The following is an 18283-nucleotide window of genomic DNA, read 5'->3' on the forward strand; positions in this document are numbered from 1 at the left end:
GGGGGCACACGTTGCAGTCTGCATTTTGTACCCTTTAAATATTGAAAGAAGTAGGATGATTTTTGTAGCCGTTGTTGGCTTATGAGTGACTGGAGGAACGGCTGAGACTGAAGCACCCCCATAAAACAGGTCCGTAGGGGACAGCAGGCAACATCAGCTCTTTCTTTTATTTCCCATGCCAGTGAAATCCTTACGGGCTAAGTAAGAAAAAAAAGATCTCGGAGCAAGATGGGGAAAGATTTTAAATACTTCCGCCCCACACATACACAACCCCCCTTCCTGATAGCCACTGCCACATGCATATAACAGGAGATAAATATTTTTTGGCAGAGCCCGCTGTTTATTTAACCCTTTTGAGACACAGCCCTCTGGCATCCCCTCACTCCTCCAGGCACAAAACCCGGCTGTGCCTGCCTGGCTGGGCCGGGGCAGTTCAGTCCTTGCCCACAGCCCCTCGCTGCCTGGGGCCTCCCCCAACCCTGGCCGTGTCCATCACTTCTCTCTTCTCTCCAGCGCTGCCCCACGAACCCGCCCGGCCTTGGCCACAGGAGGTACCTGAGCTCGGTCCCTGGGCAGGGACCAACCCACCCCTTGGAGACTGGGTAGGAAGGGGCTGGGGGGAGGATGGAGGGAGGGATGCGGACCAGGGGATGGGGACCACGGATGCAGACCGGGGGATGCAGACCCCGCCGGTCCCCTCCCGTCGATCCCTGCCCTTCACAGCCTACCGGGCAGGGGGAAGCAGCCCCCGAGGAGCTTGTTCTGCCCCCAGGCAGCTCGTCCTTCCCCGCCCCGGGGTCGTTTGTTGGGGAGCCGGGGGCAGAGCCTGGAAGCAGCCCGGTGCCGCCCGCCGGGGCGAAATCCTCGGTGGGTTTCCCTTTGCATCGGGGTGCTCAGTGCGGGGCGGCTCAAAGCGGGCCCTGGTCAGAGCCCCGCCGCCCGGCACCGGGTAGGGCTCGGCTCTAACGCCGAGCTCGCCCTGCCCCGAGGGCAGCGGGCTGCGAGCCGCCTCTGAGCCCCGGGGGAGGATGCTGCAGCCCGTGGGAGGCAGAGGGAGGAAAGGGGACGTGTTTAATTAATTGCCACCTCCCGATGCACCGAGGGGGAATGTGCATCAGGGCGCGCCTTGCCTCTCCCCTGCCCGGTGCTGCAGGACGGGGTACGTTTCTGCCCTCCTCCCTCCACTTTCCTTTTCTTTTTTTCCCTCGGTTTTCGTTGGGGGGGGGGAAGGGGGAAGGCTAAAAGCCCCCCTCGGGGACCGCGCAGGACGCTCCCACGCGTCCGCCCCCGCGCAGGACTCACAAATCACCCGGAGCGGGATTAGGGCCGAGGGGCCGGGGCGCCGGGCAGTCTGTCCCTGCCCGGGGGAACCTCACCTGGAGGGGTCAGGGCTCCCCCGGGAGCCGTGCCGGGCCGCCCCGGCCCCGCTCGGACCCAGCCGGAGTCAGGCCGGGGGCTGCCTGGGGGGGGCTACGGGGAGCGGGGACCTCTTCCTCACCCCCTCCCTCCTGCAAAATGTGGCCGTATCCCCCAGGAAGAGCAGGGCTAGGACGGAGCCAGCCGGGTAAGGGATGTTCCACCGGTGGCAAAGCTCCCGGCGGGTACCGTCGGGGTGTCACCGGGGCTCTCCGGGGAGGCCTTCCCGCCTGACCCCGCTCCGGACGGGGTCTGGGGTCTCCTCCGGGGGGGTCCGGGAATCACCTGCCCCGGTGCTTTTGTTAGGGTCGTTGTGCCCGTCTGAGCCTCGCCGTGGTCTGGGTCCCGGGCAGAGATGTCTGGTGCCCTGTGCCCAGCTGCCACGTCGGGGGTGCCCTCGGTGGGGCAGGGAGCTCCCGCCTGTCCCCGCGGGAGGGTCCCCGCACAGCCCGGGCTCCCCGTGTCGCTCACCCCGGCGTGACTTCCCCGGGCGCAGTGCGAGGGCTGCCGACGGGGCATCGCCGCTAGCACCGGTGCCACGCTGGCACCTTCCCTCCCTCCTTCTCCTAAAGCATCGCCTACGCCGCGCCCTCCTCAAAGGAAGACCACCGCACCCCCCGCCTGGCCCCCGGTCACCGAACACAGCCCAAATTTCTGCAAACACGCAAACCGCGGGAACAAGGAAGCACGTTGTGAGCGCCGGGTGCAGCCCCCCCCCCCCTCCGTGGGCAGCCCCACGCAGGCCTCACGGGTGGGTGGCACCAGCCCGGCCCGGTGTCCTACTGGGACCAGCATATGGGGTCCAGTCCAACGGTGACTGCCCCTGGAAACCCCCCGGTGTCGGAGCACCTGCCCGCAGCGCTGCTCCGCGCCCGTGGGCGCTGCCTTGCGCGGCGGGCGTGGAGGACCCGCCCGTGGAACCCGCCGCCCATCGCCGCGGCCTCGGGTCTCCGCTGCCCAGTGGGCCGAAAGCCCAACAGCCAGCCCCGGCACCGCCGGGAGAAAGTGGTTTGAAAAACTGGTAAAAAAAAACCAACCCAACACTCAAAACACCAAACCCAAAACAACTGGATGGGTCAGACCACAGACACACAACGCGTCCACGGGCAGGTTTTCGCGCACCGCGTTTTCCTCCGGCGTGAACGTGCTCACGGGGTAAATCCCTGCGGATTTCAGCAGCGCCTCGTTTCTTTCAACGTTCTCACATTTATTTGAACGCCAGAAGCGATCGGAGAGGGCAGATCGCACGCATTTAAAAAAAAAAATAGAATAGAATAAATCGCATTTAAATAACACCTTGAAATTGTAAAGCCTGGAAACCCACGCGTCCCCACGGCTTCACCACGCTTTTAACAACAGAAACGAAACGAAGGAAGCTCTGGCGGTGGCTCAGCCACAGACACGGAGGGGTTGGGGCTGGTTTTCCGCGGGGACGTTTCTGCCCGTGCCACCGCACCACTCGCTGGGCAGGAGTCTCCCTGCTTATTATTTTCTTTATCTATCGCTGTTTTCCCCCACCTTTTTTTTTTTCCTTTATTTTACTTTTCTTTGTTTTTGGTTTTTTTTCTCTTTTGCTCTGCGGGCACAGGGATACCCTACGAGCCGTAAACGGCCGCATTAGCGAGCAAATAAATACATCTCCAGCCAGTTGCGTTGCATTATTCCGAGGGAAATAGCTGGCATTCCTGCACCAGTTTATTTTGGAGTTGAAATTTCCCACCCTTCCCGCAGCGCTGGTCCCTGCGGAGCCGGGGCTGGAGGGGCTCCCCCGGGCGCCGGGACCCCACCGCCGGGCCGCGCTCGGCTGGGGCACGGGAGGGCTCCCGGGGCCGAGCAGGGCCCGATCCTCTCGGCAGAGGCCTGCAGGCGGCAAAGCTCTGTCCACCCGTGGATGGAACAAGCGGCGGGGGAGACTCGCCGAGGCTTTCTTTTTTTTTTTCCTCTCCTATTTTCCGAGGGGGAGAGAGCCGGCGCCCTGGGGCAAAGGCGCACAAATTCCCCCGCACGCCCCGGAGGTAAAACCCGATAACGATGAAATTATTTCCTCGCTCCGATGGCGGATGGGGACCGGCCCCTCTGCCCGGCACCGGCGGAGTGTTAAATCGGCCAAATTACCCGGGCTAGGCGGGCGGCGGGGACTGCGAGCTCCTTCCCCTCCTGCCGCCCCTTCCCGGGGTCGCGCCGACGGGTAAAAGCGGAGAGAGGGTTTTTGTCCCCGCCGCAAGGCCAGAGCCGCTCGGCCGGGGAGGGGGGGGCTGCAGGGAGAACGACCCTCTCCGCTGCTCCCCCCGGGTAACAGCAGAGTCCCTGCAAGCGGGACAGCCCGGGGCGGCCGGGGCCCGGCGGCACCGACGGGACGGTGAGGGGCCGGAGCGCCTTGAGCCGGGCCGGCAGCCTCGGCGGGACCGTGGGCCGCTTGAGAGGGGCTGGGGGGCAGGCTGGGGAGATCCCCCCCTTTCCTCGTTACTTCGTGGCAGAGAAGAGCTCTGGGAGCAGCACGCCACCTGGCCACGTCCCCAGCTACCCCAAACCCCGCAGGAAAATATTTCAGTGTGTTCCCCAGCATCTACCGGCGGCTTGGAGTGGGGAGCGGGGGCATTCCCTCCCGCCGGGGTATCGGGGCGACCCCAAGAAACGCAGCGAAGCCCGCAAAGGAGGGAGCCACCCCCCACCCCTGCCCGGGGGGCGGGGGGACACCTCCATCTTGCAGGGGGGTGGCCGGAGGGTCCGGGGGTGCGGGGCGCCCTGAGGGCCGCATCCTGCCCCCGCTCCGCCCGCGGCCCCGCGCCAGGGTCGAGCCGGCGGGCACATCCCCCCCCCCCCCCACCCTTGTCGGGAGCGGAGCCGGCGGGATTTATCCCGTTGCTCCCCCCTCGCCGGGAGGCGCCCAATCCTGGCCGGGACCGGGGCTACCCCGCCGGCCGTCACGTGGGCCGGGCCGCACCGGGGCCCGCCGTAAAGAGCCGCCGCCGTCGCCGCCGCCGCCACTTCCCCGCCGGGCGCAGCCAGGGACGCACCCACGGGAGACGGCGGCGGCGGCGGCGGGAGGGGAGGGACCGGGGGAGGGCAGCCCCTCTCTGCCTGGGGTCCCGGTTGTTTTGCTTTTCGTCATCCCTCCCCCTTAAACTTTTTAAAATACTTTTTAATTATTATTTTTATTTTCCTGGGATTTCCCTGGATGGTCTGAGCGCAGCTTCATGCCCACCCGGCCATGCCCGGCTCCGCTCCCGGCCCGCTGCCATGTGAGTACCTGTGCGGGAGGAGCGGCCCGGGAGGGGGGCCGGGGGTGGGATGCTCCGTGGCTGGAGCCCTCCGTCCGCACGGAGAGGCCTGTCTGGGGGTTATTTCGCTTTTTTCTTTCTTTTTTATTTTCTTTTTTTTTTTTTTAAACAAGAAAACGGCAGCGCTGGTGGATGGGGGACACTGGGGATGCCCCCAGCCCGGGGACACTGCCCGGGGCCGCCAGGACCCCGCTCCCACCCGGGCCGGGCGCCCGAGGGGCCGCGCCGCGGCCGGCCGCCTCCCCGCCAGCACGGCTCCGGGGCGGGCTCCAGGCCCGGGGCTCGGAAAAAAAAAAGACGGGAAGGGAAATACTTTTGGGGGAAAAAAGAAAAAAAAAGTTGGGTTTTGTCGGGCCCTTGGAAGTGTCCCGGCGGGCGGTGGGAAGGTGCCGCTGGTGCCGCTGCCCGTTGTGCGGAGGTTATTTCTCGCCGTGGCTCGGCTGCAGCTCTCGGCCCGGCGCCACGGGTTTCACCCCGCGGGACGAGCTGACCGGAGGAAAATTTGTGTGTATGGGGGGAATATATATATACACAGACACAAATTACAGCCTCTGCATGAGACAGGGAAGAGGGAAGAGGCGCTTTCGGCGCGGGAAAGGCCGGTGGGTGCGAATGGCGGCGGGCCGGGGTCTCCCGGGGTCTCAGCCTGCGGCTCTCGGCTCTCGCCCCCCCAGGTTCCTCTGAGTGAGCCACTCGGCAACGTCGGGGCGCAGCCGGCCGGGCCCTGAGCAGCCGCCGCCGCCGCCGAGGACGGAACATGTATCAGGGTCTGGCCCTCGCCCCCAACCATGGCCAGTCGGCTTATTCCCACGACTCCAGCAACTTCCTCCACTCGTCGGCCGGCTCGCCCGTCTACGTGCCCACCACTCGGGTACCCTCCGTCCTCCAGACGCTGCCCTACCTGCAAGGCTGCGAGCCGCACCAGAGCCACCTCGGCAACCCCCCGGGCTGGGGGCAGAGCAGCAGCGAGGCCGCCGCTTTCAACGCCGGCAGCCCCCACCCGCCGTCGGGTTTCTCCTACTCCCACAGCCCCCCGGGCAGCAGCCCCCCGGGCCGCGACGGCGCCTACCAGGGGCCCCTGCTGCTGGGCGGCGGGGGCCGGGAGCAGTACGGCAACGCCTTGGTGCGCTCCGTTAACGGGTCCTACTCCAGCCCCTACCCCGCCTACGTGACCCCCGAGATACCGCCTTCGTGGACGGCCGGACACTTTGAGAGCAGCGTGCTGCACAGCCTGCAGACGAGGCAGGCGGCTTTACCCGGCCGCAGATCCACCTTCGGTAGGTCGTCGTCGCCCCTCACCGTCGCCTCCGGGCGCCGAGTCGTTTCCCCGGCTCTCGGCGCCGGGTGGGAGCCATTCCCATCCCCCCGGTGTCTTGGTGGCCCGGCCCCGGGGTGAGCTGCCCCGCCGCCATCCCCGGCGGGAAAGGAGGGGATGATTTCATCCAGGGATGGCGAGACGGTCCGGGCACGGGGTGCGTGTGGCTGACCCTGGAAGGCGGTGTGTGTGTGTGTGTGGTGGTGCGTGTGGGTGTGTGACACGAAGGGCAAAGACCACGTTTCAAAGGAGTGCAATTCCCCCGCAGGACAGAGGAGCAGAGGCCGTTCAACCCCTTCCCCTTCCCCCCCCCCGATATCTCCTTCCCACAATATCGACTTTGTGCCTGTGCTTCAGTACTTACCCTTGTGTTTAAATTAGCGGGGCAGATTTATAGCTCCCTCCCTTTTAAGTAATTTATTGTGGTAAATTAGTTTATATTTGAACAGACTCTCGGTCTCCTAATTCACCTTCGCCCAAACAGGTCCGCAGCTGCATCGCGCTGCGGCCTTTGGAGGGACGCTGAAACACGCTCAGGCGTTGAACAATAAACCCCACTTCAACTCGTTCGCATCCCCACCGGAGAGTCCTTTTAAACCAAGCCCCGAGCACATAAAGTTTGGGGATTGCTTTAAAAGGACCCTCCGTGCGCAGGGTTTATAACACCGGGGGTATTTCACCAACCTCCCTCCGGCGGTGGTTTGCGAAGTCCTTTAAAAGCCACTTCAGGATCTCAGCTGCGTTATCATCTTTACTGCGGTGAACTGAATTATCTTATCTTTACCCCAAGAACAAAGTTAAACCAGGGAAGCAGCCCCCCTCCCCGGCTCGGCTTTTCCTCCCACGCCGGAGGTGCTCGGGAGCGGCTGCTTTCCAGGATTTTCTTCTCTTTGTCCGGGAAAGTCCGTCGCGTTCCGCGGGAAGGGATCGCCCCGGTCCTGCCGAGGGAGGTGATGGCGCAGAAATTTTATCTGCGCTTTGAATTGGATGGTTTGCGATCCGGAATAGCTGCCGCCGTCCTCTCTGCCGTTTATTTTTGCTCTTGAATAGTGTAAACTGCTCTTAAGTAGCGTAAACTATTATTTTTTCTTTGAAGGAATTATTGAAAGTTTTTTCTTTTCTTACTTTTTACCTTTTAACGTTTTATTTTTATTTTCCGTTTCCCCCTTTTCAATTTTTGTTCTTTTTCCTTTTCTTTCCGTTGGATCATTATTTATACAATGAAAGATTTTTTTTCATCTTTTTAAGATAAAAAAACCCACCGTATTTTTATTCGAAAGAAAATAACATTCCAGGCGGAGGAATTTATTTCAAAAAGAGAGAGAAAAGCGGCGGGAGGAAAAAGTCCGACTCCCAGCCGAGGGGTGCCCCGGTTTTGCCGCCCGTTTGCCGCGGAGCCGCGCTCGGGGCAGGGACGGACCGGGGCCGGTGCTCGGAGCGGGCGGCTCCGCGGCTTCTTCCCGGGTTTTTCGGGTGGGGGGAAGTGAGGGAGAGCCTCGCTAGCAGGAGTTTGGGGCCACGGGCTGCCGGCGCTGCTCTCCCGGGGAGCCCCGGGCACCCCGCTGCTGCCAGCCCGGCCGGCGGGGGGAGAAGGGAGCCGCAGCCCGGCGTGCCTCCACGGGCACCCCCGAGCCCGTCCCCACCAGCCAGCGACCAACGCACCTTGATGGAAATCAAGAAAATCGTCCCATTTTGCACCCCCCCATCGTTTATTTTTGCAGCCCTGCACAGGGGTAACACCGCGTTCTCCCGCTGATGGGCTCCCTGCCCGCTCCCATGCCACAGAGACCCCGGCCATGCTCAGCTCTTTGGGGTCTATTGGGGAAGGGATGAGGCAATATGCTGTCTTTGAGCAAAATATTAAAAGATTACAGTGTGGAGGGAATAAAGGGTTTTGTTCCACACTTCTTAGGGTGAGGTAAACTCGCACCGGGCAGGGATTGTCCCTCGGAGAGGAGTAGTGGGGTGCAGAGGATTAGGGACCCTCTCCCGCAGTGTCGCCATGGGTTGCCTGGCCCCCCCATGGCCCAGTGCAGTGGGGACGGCTCCTGACCTGCATGCCTTGGGTGTCTCTTCCAGAGTACCTGGAGGAGTTCCCCGGGGACGGCCGGGAGTGCGTGAACTGCGGGGCCATGTCCACGCCACTCTGGAGGAAGGACGGCACTGGGCACTACCTGTGCAACGCCTGCGGGCTCTACCACAAAATGAATGGCATCAACCGGCCGCTCAAGCCACAGAAGAGGCTGGTAAGAGGGGGACACCCGGCAGGGATCCCCTGTTCCACGCAGGGGGTGGCTGGAGGCAGGAGCCAGGGGGGCTGCTGCTGTGTCTGTGCTGTCGGAGGCTCTGCACTTGCGTTAGGGCCTGTTTGACCCTCGGTCCTGCCATGAGTAAAACGCCATCGGTGCTGGCAGGAGCCCCTGATTGTGGTGCAGAGCCTGCTTGCGTCAGGGAGAGCGGAGCGAAGCTGGCGGGGATTGCTACGCCGGCATGGCTGGTGGGCAGCATGGAGATGGGGCAGCCGGGACCGGAGGGGTCCCGGGGCTGTACGGAGAGGCTGTGCTGCAGCTGAGCGGGGGCCGATCGGCCCTGCCTGCGGTCTGGGGCTCTGTGGGCTTCCTTCGGCTCCGTTCCCGCAGCAAGCGCATTGCTTTTTATTCTGTAATAATAATTATTACTTCCTTGTTCTTCCTGCAGACACACATAGTCTAGGCAGGGTCGATGAACAGGAGACAGGGCTGATCCTGAGCAATCACAGGCAGGTTTGCGGCTGCCCGCGGTGGGAGCAGGATGAGGCCCAGTTCCCCCACTGCCTAAAGGGGAGATTTGGGGTTTGGTAGTTCCCAGTTTCTCTGCAGGTTAAAGCATTAAATACCCTCCACACACACACAATGATATTGAGCTTCCTCCAACTGGGATCCCATCATGAGAGAGGAAAGGCGCCTCTTTCGGTTTTTTATTTTTTTGTAGAGTCGCTTTGGGATGTTTAAATTTGGTGGTAACAGTTTTGGTTTCAGAGCCTGTCATCAGAAGCCGTCATTACAAACAGGATGTTTGTTGGAGCCGTGCTGGGGAACAGCTGGGAGCTCCTTTTGCTTTCGCTCGGGGTGTACTCCCACAGTTATTTTTGTGCATTGCAAAACAAATTATTAACAATAACCGAACAGTGACAAGTTTCTGTGTAAGAAAGCCCTAAAACAAATTAAGCTGGGACTGAGCAAGATGTTTCATTCTGATTCCAATCCTGGAAATGTGGCTCTGGATTTGCAAAATGAAATGAGCAGCAGCTCTGTGAAAAATCACCCTGTTTTGTTCATCACACCCAAATTGAGGCATTTCTGTGAAACGCTTAGCATTATCTGACAGGATTTTCCTGTCTCACCAAAACCCTCCTCGTCTCCTTTAATGTAACAACATTAAATCCACACCCCAGCAGTGGGCTCGGGTCGCTGCTGTGCTACAAATCTCAGTTACGCTGCTGATTTCTTCAGATCAAATACGACCCGTGCATAGAGAGATAGGTGCGAACCAGTTTAAATCCAACTCCGCATTTCAGACTGGCATCAAAATGTGGCGCAGGATGAATTTCCAGGGTTTTCTTTCCAAAAGCTTTTCCCCAAAGGAACTGGAGAGGTCTTGCTGCTACTCAGTATTTTATTTTGGCACATGAGAAGGAAAACAGCATGCGTTGCCTGCACCCTACCCGCGTGGTGCAGGCAGCACTCGGGAACCCCGAGCCCCCTGCCCGCTCCTCTGCCGTTGCTGGCAGAACCCCATGCATAGCACTCATGGGGCATTTTTTGGCAATCATTTTAACAAAGTTTTCTGGTGGAGAACGGTAGTTTGCAGAATTAAGACTGTTTCCCTGGGATGAGCAAATCTTGTTGGGAATTATCAAAGCACTTCTAACCTTTTTTAATTAATATTTTAGCAATCAACACAATCATGATAAAGTCCAAATGAAAAAGCTGATTCTTATCTGGGAGAAACTTTTCAGTAAGGTTGAAATACTTGAGGGGATTTTTTTTTTTTTTGTGATTAGTAAAGGGACTGCAATTTTGACTTTCCTTCCTGATTTTGGAATGAAACATTTCAAACTCTTGGATTTTCCCAAGGGTTTGAGATGCCATGTTGCAACCAGTTCTGCCCTGTCAGAGGAAGGGGGATCCACTGATAATGGACAAGAGGGTGCCAGGCGTACGCTGCAAATCCACCACTGAGGGAGCGACCTGCACCCCTGTGGCTTGGGATATTCTTCCCCTGAATGATTTCCATGGCAGGGGATGTCTCCCCTTTTCATAATCTCACCAGCACGGGCTGAGTGGGAGCAGAGCAGTGAACATGGTGACACACCGTTGCTCTAGGAACAATTAAATTGGCTGTTTCACAATGCGGTGAAATACAGACACGGGAAGGAAAAACGGTTGCTTTTGTCCTTTACATTACAACCTTTGTTCTGTAAGTAGACGCCACGCTGGGAGTTATTCTGACTTCTGTTTTCACAAAGCAAAGTCCTGCTGAAAGCCCTGGAGAATGCAACGTGGCCCAGATAACACTGCGGGAATGACGTCCTGCAGCTCGGTAGCACTCAGCCTGCTTGCGCGTGGGAGAGGGCGAGCAATAGTAGTGTAGTTTCCAGTTCATTTTTTTGTTTCTTTTTTTGTGATAAGGTCAACATCCTCTACACAGCAGGGACAGCCGTTTTGCTACAGCCTGTGTCTGGATTCAAAGCACTGTGGCTTTCAGCAGAAAGGATTTATCTTATATGAGGATGGGAGCAGCATTTTATTTTAGGCAGTATCTTTTCTAGGCAAAGTTTCTTGGTGCATTTCACAGGTTGATATCTTAGACCCAGTCCTAAAAGCCAGATCACTTTTACCATCCAGGAGCAGCTGCTGGAGCATCCTTGAGCATTCGATTTCCCCGCGTTAGGAGCAGAGCTGCACTGTGCAAGGCAGCAAGGAGGGGCAGATGCAGCAGCTGTCCTGTGCTTAGCAGCCCCCACACCATCCTCAGATGAAGGACTAACCTGAGGTTGCATTTTGCTGCCTTGGTTCAGGGGGTGTTTTTTCAGCCTGTCCTTTTTTACAGTTTGCACTGCATAGTGGGTTTGGTGACGTGTTTGGGGAAAGTGGGGATGGGGCTGATCACAGCCCTGGGATGACATGATAGGACCCTAGAGCCATGCAGTGCTCACAGTATGTGCCTTGGCTTTCTCCTGGCTGTCAGTTCCTGTGGCTCTCTTGTCCTCCAGGGTCTGGGTTTGCCCAGAGCCATGATAGCAAAGGCAAATCTCAGACGATGCTGCTGCCTTTTGGCTCTGAGTCCCGGATCTGCCCACTCTCGGGAGCTGACCTTGGGTATCTCAGCATGCTTTGCTGCAACCTCTTTCCTATCAACACCAGGTCCCCCAAGTCCTGCTGGCAATGGGGACAGAGAAGCACTGATTAAATGTGGGGGTTCAGAACCTTCTTTTTTTTGCTGTGAAACCCCGTGGTTTCATTTCCACCTTTGAAAAGGAGGTGAAGCAAATTCTCTGATGGCTTTGGTCTCTCTCGGAGGGACATGCCCTGCTGGCTCTGAATTTTCTGGGCTCTGCTAGCAGCACTTGCACGCGGTTGATTCGATAGGCACCAACTCACCATTCCTTGAGCTTATCAGCAGCACTTGGCTGTCAAGCCTGGTCCGTGAAGAGTTTTTGTTTGAGTGTATGCTGCATTTGTATAAATAAACACTGGAGCACAATGTTGAAGTCAACAACTTCCTAGACAAGGTCAGAACGGTACAAAGGCAGCCGGGTGGAGGCAGGCAGAAATGCATTTTCTTTTAAGGGAACTGCTGGGAAACCAGCAATAACATATTGTACCCTTGTCCTTCAGTGAGCAACAGTAGCCTTGACAGTCTCTTTCTCACTAAGCTGGCAGGTTGTGGTGTAGGGCCAGGTTCTCGCGGGGTTTCTGGGGTTTAAATTGTTATATTTGTCTGTGGAGGATGGTTTCTGCTCTCCTGGAGGGCAGGAGGAGGCACAGAGCGATATGCAGGAGATGCAGAAGGCACGTGCTGCTGCTCCAGCAGAAGGTCTGTGAGCAGGTCGTGATGCAGTGCTGGCAGAGTGGGCAGAGTTCTGGCAGGGCTGGCATTGCCCTTGGGCCACTGGAGCCACAGGTCTCATTGCCACCTCTTCTGCAAGCCACAGACAAAGTATTGTATGAGATAGGGACAGCATGTCCCTCCTTCCCAGGGGCCTGCGGTGGCCCAGAAATCTTGGGGCTTTCCAAAGGGCTTTGTGTTGGCCTTCGTTCATCCGCAGGTGATGACAGATCTCACCAGCCCACGTCGGGCACAGTTACCCAGGGCTGAGTGCCTCCAAATTCCCCTCTGCACCCATTGCAGGAGCTGGACCTCAGAGCCCCTTGCACCCTTTGGGTGCTGAGCACCTCCCTCTGCTCCTATCAGGGCTAAGGTCCCTCCTGGTTGCAAGATTAAACATGGCCCTGGCAGCTGAAAGGCTTTAAGGAAGTTCTGTATCTGCTCCAGGATCTTTCTGTGACACCATCTCCCATATTAGGGACAAGGATTGCTGTCCCCTCCTCTGTGCCAGGCTTGTCAGCTCACACCTTGGTGTATTACTATTTTTGCGTGGTTATTTCTTGAAAGCTAATAATCTCCAAAGCAATACTGTTATTTGCAAATCGTTGCCGAGACCTCTTTGCTGACAAAGGAGTGAATCAAGTCTTGGGCATGTCACTTGTGTCTCTTGAAACTCAAAGCTGATCTTTATTTGACTGCTAACCTTGTAAAAACATTTCATCTTTATTCCTACTCTTCCCACTTCATTCGTCATATTGCTCAGTCATGATATCAAGCAATAATGGAAGAATAAACAAACAGAGAGTTCTTCGTTGCGTGCATCACCTATCATCTGCCTTTGAGAGGAATCAAAGTGATTTTTCTCAAGGCTAAAGAATGTATTCAAACACCTAAATGTGGAGAGCCTGCGATACTACTTATGTCACTGGTATCTTATACTTAGTGAAGTCTTTTACTAAAATAGTTTCAATACCTAGTGTTAAGAGATTTTCAGATGAAATGCCCATTGTGCTGACAAGCCTGTACGTAGAGACTTGTCAATTTTCCAGTGGCTTGGAGTACACTTGTCAGAAATTAGTTTTCTGTTTCTGCCAGAACATTTTCCTTCTACATTTGAAAGTATTAATGTTTCAGAGCCAATAATCACAGCACTCACAAAATATGCCATTAATTAATGTTTGCGTGGTGTTTCTGCAGCGGGTAAGAGAACAGATTATCTGCAAGATGTGCAAAGGAAAACCTCCCTGGTCCTATCATGGATCAGTTCAGTTTGGTTCTGCTCAGTGCAGCCAGTTGATTCCAGTTGTCTTAAACAAGAGATTACTTGGGATGTTGCTAACTTTAGTGGTAGTTCTGAGTGCAGAAAAAGAGAATTAAAGCATGAGGAGATTTTTCATGTGCTTAAAGCCTGGCTGTCATTTTCCATCTCTTTCTCCATCTGAGTGGATCTCCTGGAGGAAAGGTCTCTGTGATCTGAGTCCTGATTACTTCCAGCAGATTTGTTGGAAGTTTGTGAAATGAGTTGCAAGGATATTTGCCAGGTTTATCAAGCTCAATTAAAAAAAGCACTTGCAAATTAGGTTGATCTCATTTGAGTATAATTACTTTGTTCTGAATTTGGCTATTGTGTGTGTTTAACATTTTCCAGGAAATGGGTGTAATTGTAGATTTTATTTTTATATGGAAGGAAGCTTCCCAATTAATCATTCATGTGTTTGTTTGCTTGTTTTTAAGTCTTCATCTAGACGTGCTGGTCTATGTTGCACTAACTGCCACACAACCAATACCACCCTCTGGAGAAGGAATGCCGAAGGGGAGCCCGTCTGCAACGCCTGCGGGTTGTACATGAAGCTCCACGGGGTGAGGAGTGCGTCTGCACCAGGAGGGACCCTTGGGGCTGGGATCACCACCCAGCAGGTCCAGGATATCAGGTCTGGAGGGACCAGCCCTGATACAGAAGGCTGGATACAGAAGAGCCATAACCCAGTACTGTCTCCTTGAGCAGTTAAAAGCTCAGGCTACTGAGGTTCTCCAGAATAAGGCTAAGGGGGTACTGGAACACTCTCAGGAGGTACCTGCATAGAGCAGAGATTTCTGGCACTGGGTGGCTCTTAATTAGGTTGTTTGCCAAGCTATTTCCCAAAAATAAAGCATACCAGGCTCCAGTAGCTGGAGAATGGAGCTCCTCAAGCCCAGACTGGAGAAAAAGAGCAAGCATATTTCTTCTAGATTTTGTAATTAAGAATGAGTGAAGGATTCTAAGGTGTCCACATGGAGGCTGGCTGATGCCATTTATCCACAGATGATGGGAACTGTCAGTAACATGTCCATCAGCCAAAGAGGAGACTTCATCCCTCCATACAGGCCTCTTCAACCTTCTGCCATAAAGGTTTAAGTCTCTTTATCCCACGACCATTCCTTCTGAGCCGCGCAGGCTCTCAGTTTGTCAGTGTAATTTAATAAGGTCCTGTTATAAAGGTCACTAATAAATCAGGAAAAGGAAAATAGGAAATAAAGGAAAAAAAATTGTGGGAAAACCTTAGCTGTTAGCCTTATACATCTTCCAGCCAAGGCCTGCCGCAGAAAAAAATAGCACTTAGTGAAGGACAAGGACTTTAGGTGCTTTGCATGAGCTACAGCATGTAAATAGGAGAGCAACACATGTGTGGGAAGGAGCTAAGCAAAATACAATATTAATGATTCCAAACTTTATGAATGTCAAGGTACCACGACCTCTGGCCATGAAAAAGGAAAGCATCCAGACGAGGAAAAGGAAACCTAAAAACATTACCAAAGGCAAAACCTCAACAGGTACAGTGCTGCTATGATCCATCACAGGGGCTGGGAGCACAATTCACCTCAACGTATCTTCTGCAAGAAATTATGATACTTGGAAAACAGTATTGCAATATTTTTTCCCTGATGATCGCTTTAGATGTAAGGCCTGTATTTATGCCTAACTGTCATGTGGAAGGAGGAAGCTGGGTGGGAAATCTCACTGCTCTCATATTCCCATGAGGTTCCTCTGCGCTGTGGGCACCTGGCTCCAGCCCAGCAGCGCTTGTGTTCTAGCAGGTCTGGGCTAAATTGAGTAATGGGGAAAAACAGGGCTGGGAATGGTGTATTAAAGAGTCCAGGGGACTGTGTTGTGATGCATTCAATGTTAGCCCATCTGGCCTGTACCAGGACCAGCACTGCCAGGCTGTGGAAAAGTGCCCCTCCTCCTCCATCAGCATCTGGAGGCCAAATACAAAGCCTTACCCTAACAGAGATGTGGTGGAGAAAGAGAACAGTAGAGTCGTTCCATTAGATGTGATGGTAGCCATTAAAATATAAATTTCCTTAAAAGCAGATTTGCACCTCTGTTGCTTCACCATCCTGTACCAATTGCCTTCCAGGGTCTACCACTTCGGCCACTAACTCCCCTTCTTCCATTACGAACTCAGACAGCACGGTCACTTTAAAGTCAGAGTCCAGCGCGACCTCACAGTATCCCGGACAAACCATCGTGTCAGTGTCCCAGGTAAGGCACAGGGCTTCACAGCCATCTCCTTCTGGGGTGGATGCTCCACACACCTCCATAGTTGCTGACCTGGGGGGCCTTGATAAGGCTAAGCAATTAGTTCATTGTGTTGGGGGCCACCAGCCTGGTTGGACTGCATCAGAGTGAGGAAAGCAGGGAGCGTGAGCTAAGATGTTGCACACCAGGAAGGGGTCCAGCCTGTTGGCTTCCCATCGGCTCTTCTGTCTTGCAGCGGGGAACTGGGAGGTCCAAGCTCTGCTGCCACAGAGGTGATCGCTAGTAAACCAGCTTCGGCGCAGAGCTGGGTTTAATTCCCCTCTCCTGGCATGAAATCCTGGGAGTTACAACCCTGTTGAATTGATAGGTTCAGCCCAGGGTGGAAACTTCTGTAGCTCTAAAAAAGAGGCTCCCTGGGCATATGTTATCTGTGCTTAACAGCCCTGCGGTGCTCAGCGCTCATGGAGTCATAATGCTGCCAAAGACCCCAGATTGCAAGGCTGTGCTTCTGCCCTGAGGACTTCTTTGGGACGGGTTGCTATTTATCTTGGCAGAGGGAAAAATATCTCTAAATCTACCCACACATCAAAATGTTGTGACCCAGCACTATCTTTATGTTAGGCCTAAGCCCTCCTCGAGCTGGACATGCGTGCAGGGAAGGGAAGGGAAGCTCCAGTACCCGAGCACCAGCTATGCCGTATGGGAGAGGGGTTTTTTTTTGGCTGAAACAGATAAATCTGATTTATGCTGCAACTAGAGATCTCCAAACTTCACATAACTTGACTAAAATTGACATATTTAGTCAATAAATAAATGCAGATGGGCCCCAGGATGCCCCCTGCCAGCTTGTTCCTTGTGCATGCTGAGGATGGAGCACCCTTCCTGCCCCGCTTCAGGTTGCTCCAAAGGGCAGCAGAAGCGTCAGGGATAACCCACCATGTCCATAATCCATCCAAGTCCTACCTCTGCATTATGACAAAGGGGAGAGTGACCTGTTGGCTAATAACAGTCTTTCAAATGACTTTTCTGCTTCCCTCCCCGGGGCAGGCACAGAGCCAGTCGGACGAGGTGCTGGCTGGCAGCCACAGCGAGTTCAAATTCGAGCCCGAGGACTACACCTTCTCCCCCACCACCATGGCCCCACAGCCTGGGCTGAGTGTGCCGCTCCGGCAGGACTCCTGGTGTGCCCTGGCACTCGCCTAGAAACCCCCAACCTCTGGCAAAAAGCCTCGGGACCAACGTTTTTGGCTGGCCCTGCAAATGGCGGATGGGCAGGAGGACGGGCTGCCCTAGTGCTTTGGGACTGCGGGGTGTCGAGCCATGGCCAGAGGACAGGTTTCTCTTGGAGGATGCATGTGGAAAACACTGGCTGGATGGGGCCAGGATGGTCCCGCTGTGGCAGTGGCTCCCCAAAAATCTCATCCTCAGGCAGAGCGACCCAGAGTTGCCTTCCCAAGGCCGGAGCCCCAAGGCTGCCTCCGTTTTCCCGGGGAAAGCCTTCTTCCTTTGAGATGAAACCAGCAAATAAATGCATCCCAGAATCTATGTTTATTCGCAGTGATTTCTCCCTCCTATGACTCCTCTGTGTGCAATTTGTTCCACTTTCCAATAAGGACTGTAATAACATGGCACCAAATAACTTAATTTTATTAATATGTAAACTGTGTGGCCTCCCCTATGTTTTATTGGCCACAACAGGAAGAAAAGAGGAAAAAAAAAGCAATGGTTGTTTTAAACATTTACTGTTTTATATTAAAAACAATCATCTCTATAGAGTGTTAGCTTCTGAAGCGTTTGGCGTATCAACACTGAGCTGATGAGTCATACATGAAATAAACACGCTGCTCTTCCCTTTCCAGCTCCAAAGAAAGATTTTTTTATTATTATTTTAGGCAAACCACATGACAAAAATGGTCAAAACCTCCCAATAATAAAAGAATACTGAAATGCTGTTTTTCTTTTGTATTTCCTGGTTGTTTTTCATATTGCTAACTCTGAGCATTAGAACCTCAGAAGTTAGTCCTCCAAAAGTTAAAAGAAAGGTTTGAGGGGCTGAAAAAATAATGTGTTGGAGGTATATTTGTTTGGATCCAGTTTTGGGGATGTTTTGAATGGAGGATTTCCAGCTTTCAGCCATGAAGGTCAGAGATTCCTTTTTAATTATTTTAACGAAAACCAAGTAGAAAATAATTTCTTGGAGCTGAGCTGTAGCAAAAGATCATCAGTGATGCACAACCCACATCGCACTTCCAAAAGCTAGCAACAGCGTGTTTCTACAGCTTCTCAGAGCTGCCCCGGGGAGGTGGGCAGTAGGGAGATATGCTCTGCTGGGGGCATGTGAGGGGCCCCTGAAGCTCCAGAGGAGCCTGGGGGTGAGAAGACCATACCGAGGAGGGGAAACGGGTGGGAAATGAAGAGGGGGCAAGGTCATGAAGTTACTTCTATGGCCTGCTTTATTTGTTATTTCTAAATAAAATCCCCAGCCTCGCTGGACAGCTATTTATGGCCAGGAAGCCGTCAAGTAATAGTTCCTTAATATAGAAGTTGACCTGTCCAGGGCTTCCTGGAGCAACTCTTCCTCTTGTCAGAAGAGATAGATTGCTTGATTTTTATTATAAACAACAGGCTAAAGGTGATTGGGGAGAGTGAAATCTGACATCA

The 18283-nt window shown here is 54.7% G+C and overlaps 1 protein-coding gene across 1 annotated transcript; it reads left to right on the forward strand.

Annotated features, from left to right (window-relative positions):
* Nucleotides 1-4236: 4236 nt before the first annotated feature.
* Nucleotides 4237-17576, forward strand: GATA5 (GATA binding protein 5). Its single transcript, XM_075109101.1, has 7 exons — nt 4237-4658; nt 5372-5974; nt 8092-8258; nt 13837-13962; nt 14826-14913; nt 15501-15625; nt 16670-17576. Exons 2-7 carry the CDS (start codon nt 5455-5457, stop codon nt 16823-16825), a joined length of 1182 nt encoding a protein of 393 aa, XP_074965202.1. The 5' UTR covers nt 4237-4658; nt 5372-5454; the 3' UTR covers nt 16826-17576.
* Nucleotides 17577-18283: the final 707 nt, after the last annotated feature.

Source organism: Phalacrocorax aristotelis, chromosome 13 (assembly GCF_949628215.1).
Source record: "Phalacrocorax aristotelis chromosome 13, bGulAri2.1, whole genome shotgun sequence".
NCBI classification, from domain to species: domain Eukaryota; kingdom Metazoa; phylum Chordata; class Aves; order Suliformes; family Phalacrocoracidae; genus Phalacrocorax; species Phalacrocorax aristotelis.

Bases quoted from the DNA above. Each gene is read 5' to 3' on its own strand.
- GATA5 (XM_075109101.1), top strand. From the start codon at position 5,455: ATGTATCAGGGTCTGGCCCTCGCCCCCAACCATGGCCAGTCGGCTTAT. The intron at 8,259-13,836 runs GTAAGAGGGGGA...CTTGTTTTTAAG, and splicing joins TCAAGCCACAGAAGAGGCTG to TCTTCATCTAGACGTGCTGG. The intron at 13,963-14,825 runs GTGAGGAGTGCG...ATGAATGTCAAG, and splicing joins TGTACATGAAGCTCCACGGG to GTACCACGACCTCTGGCCAT.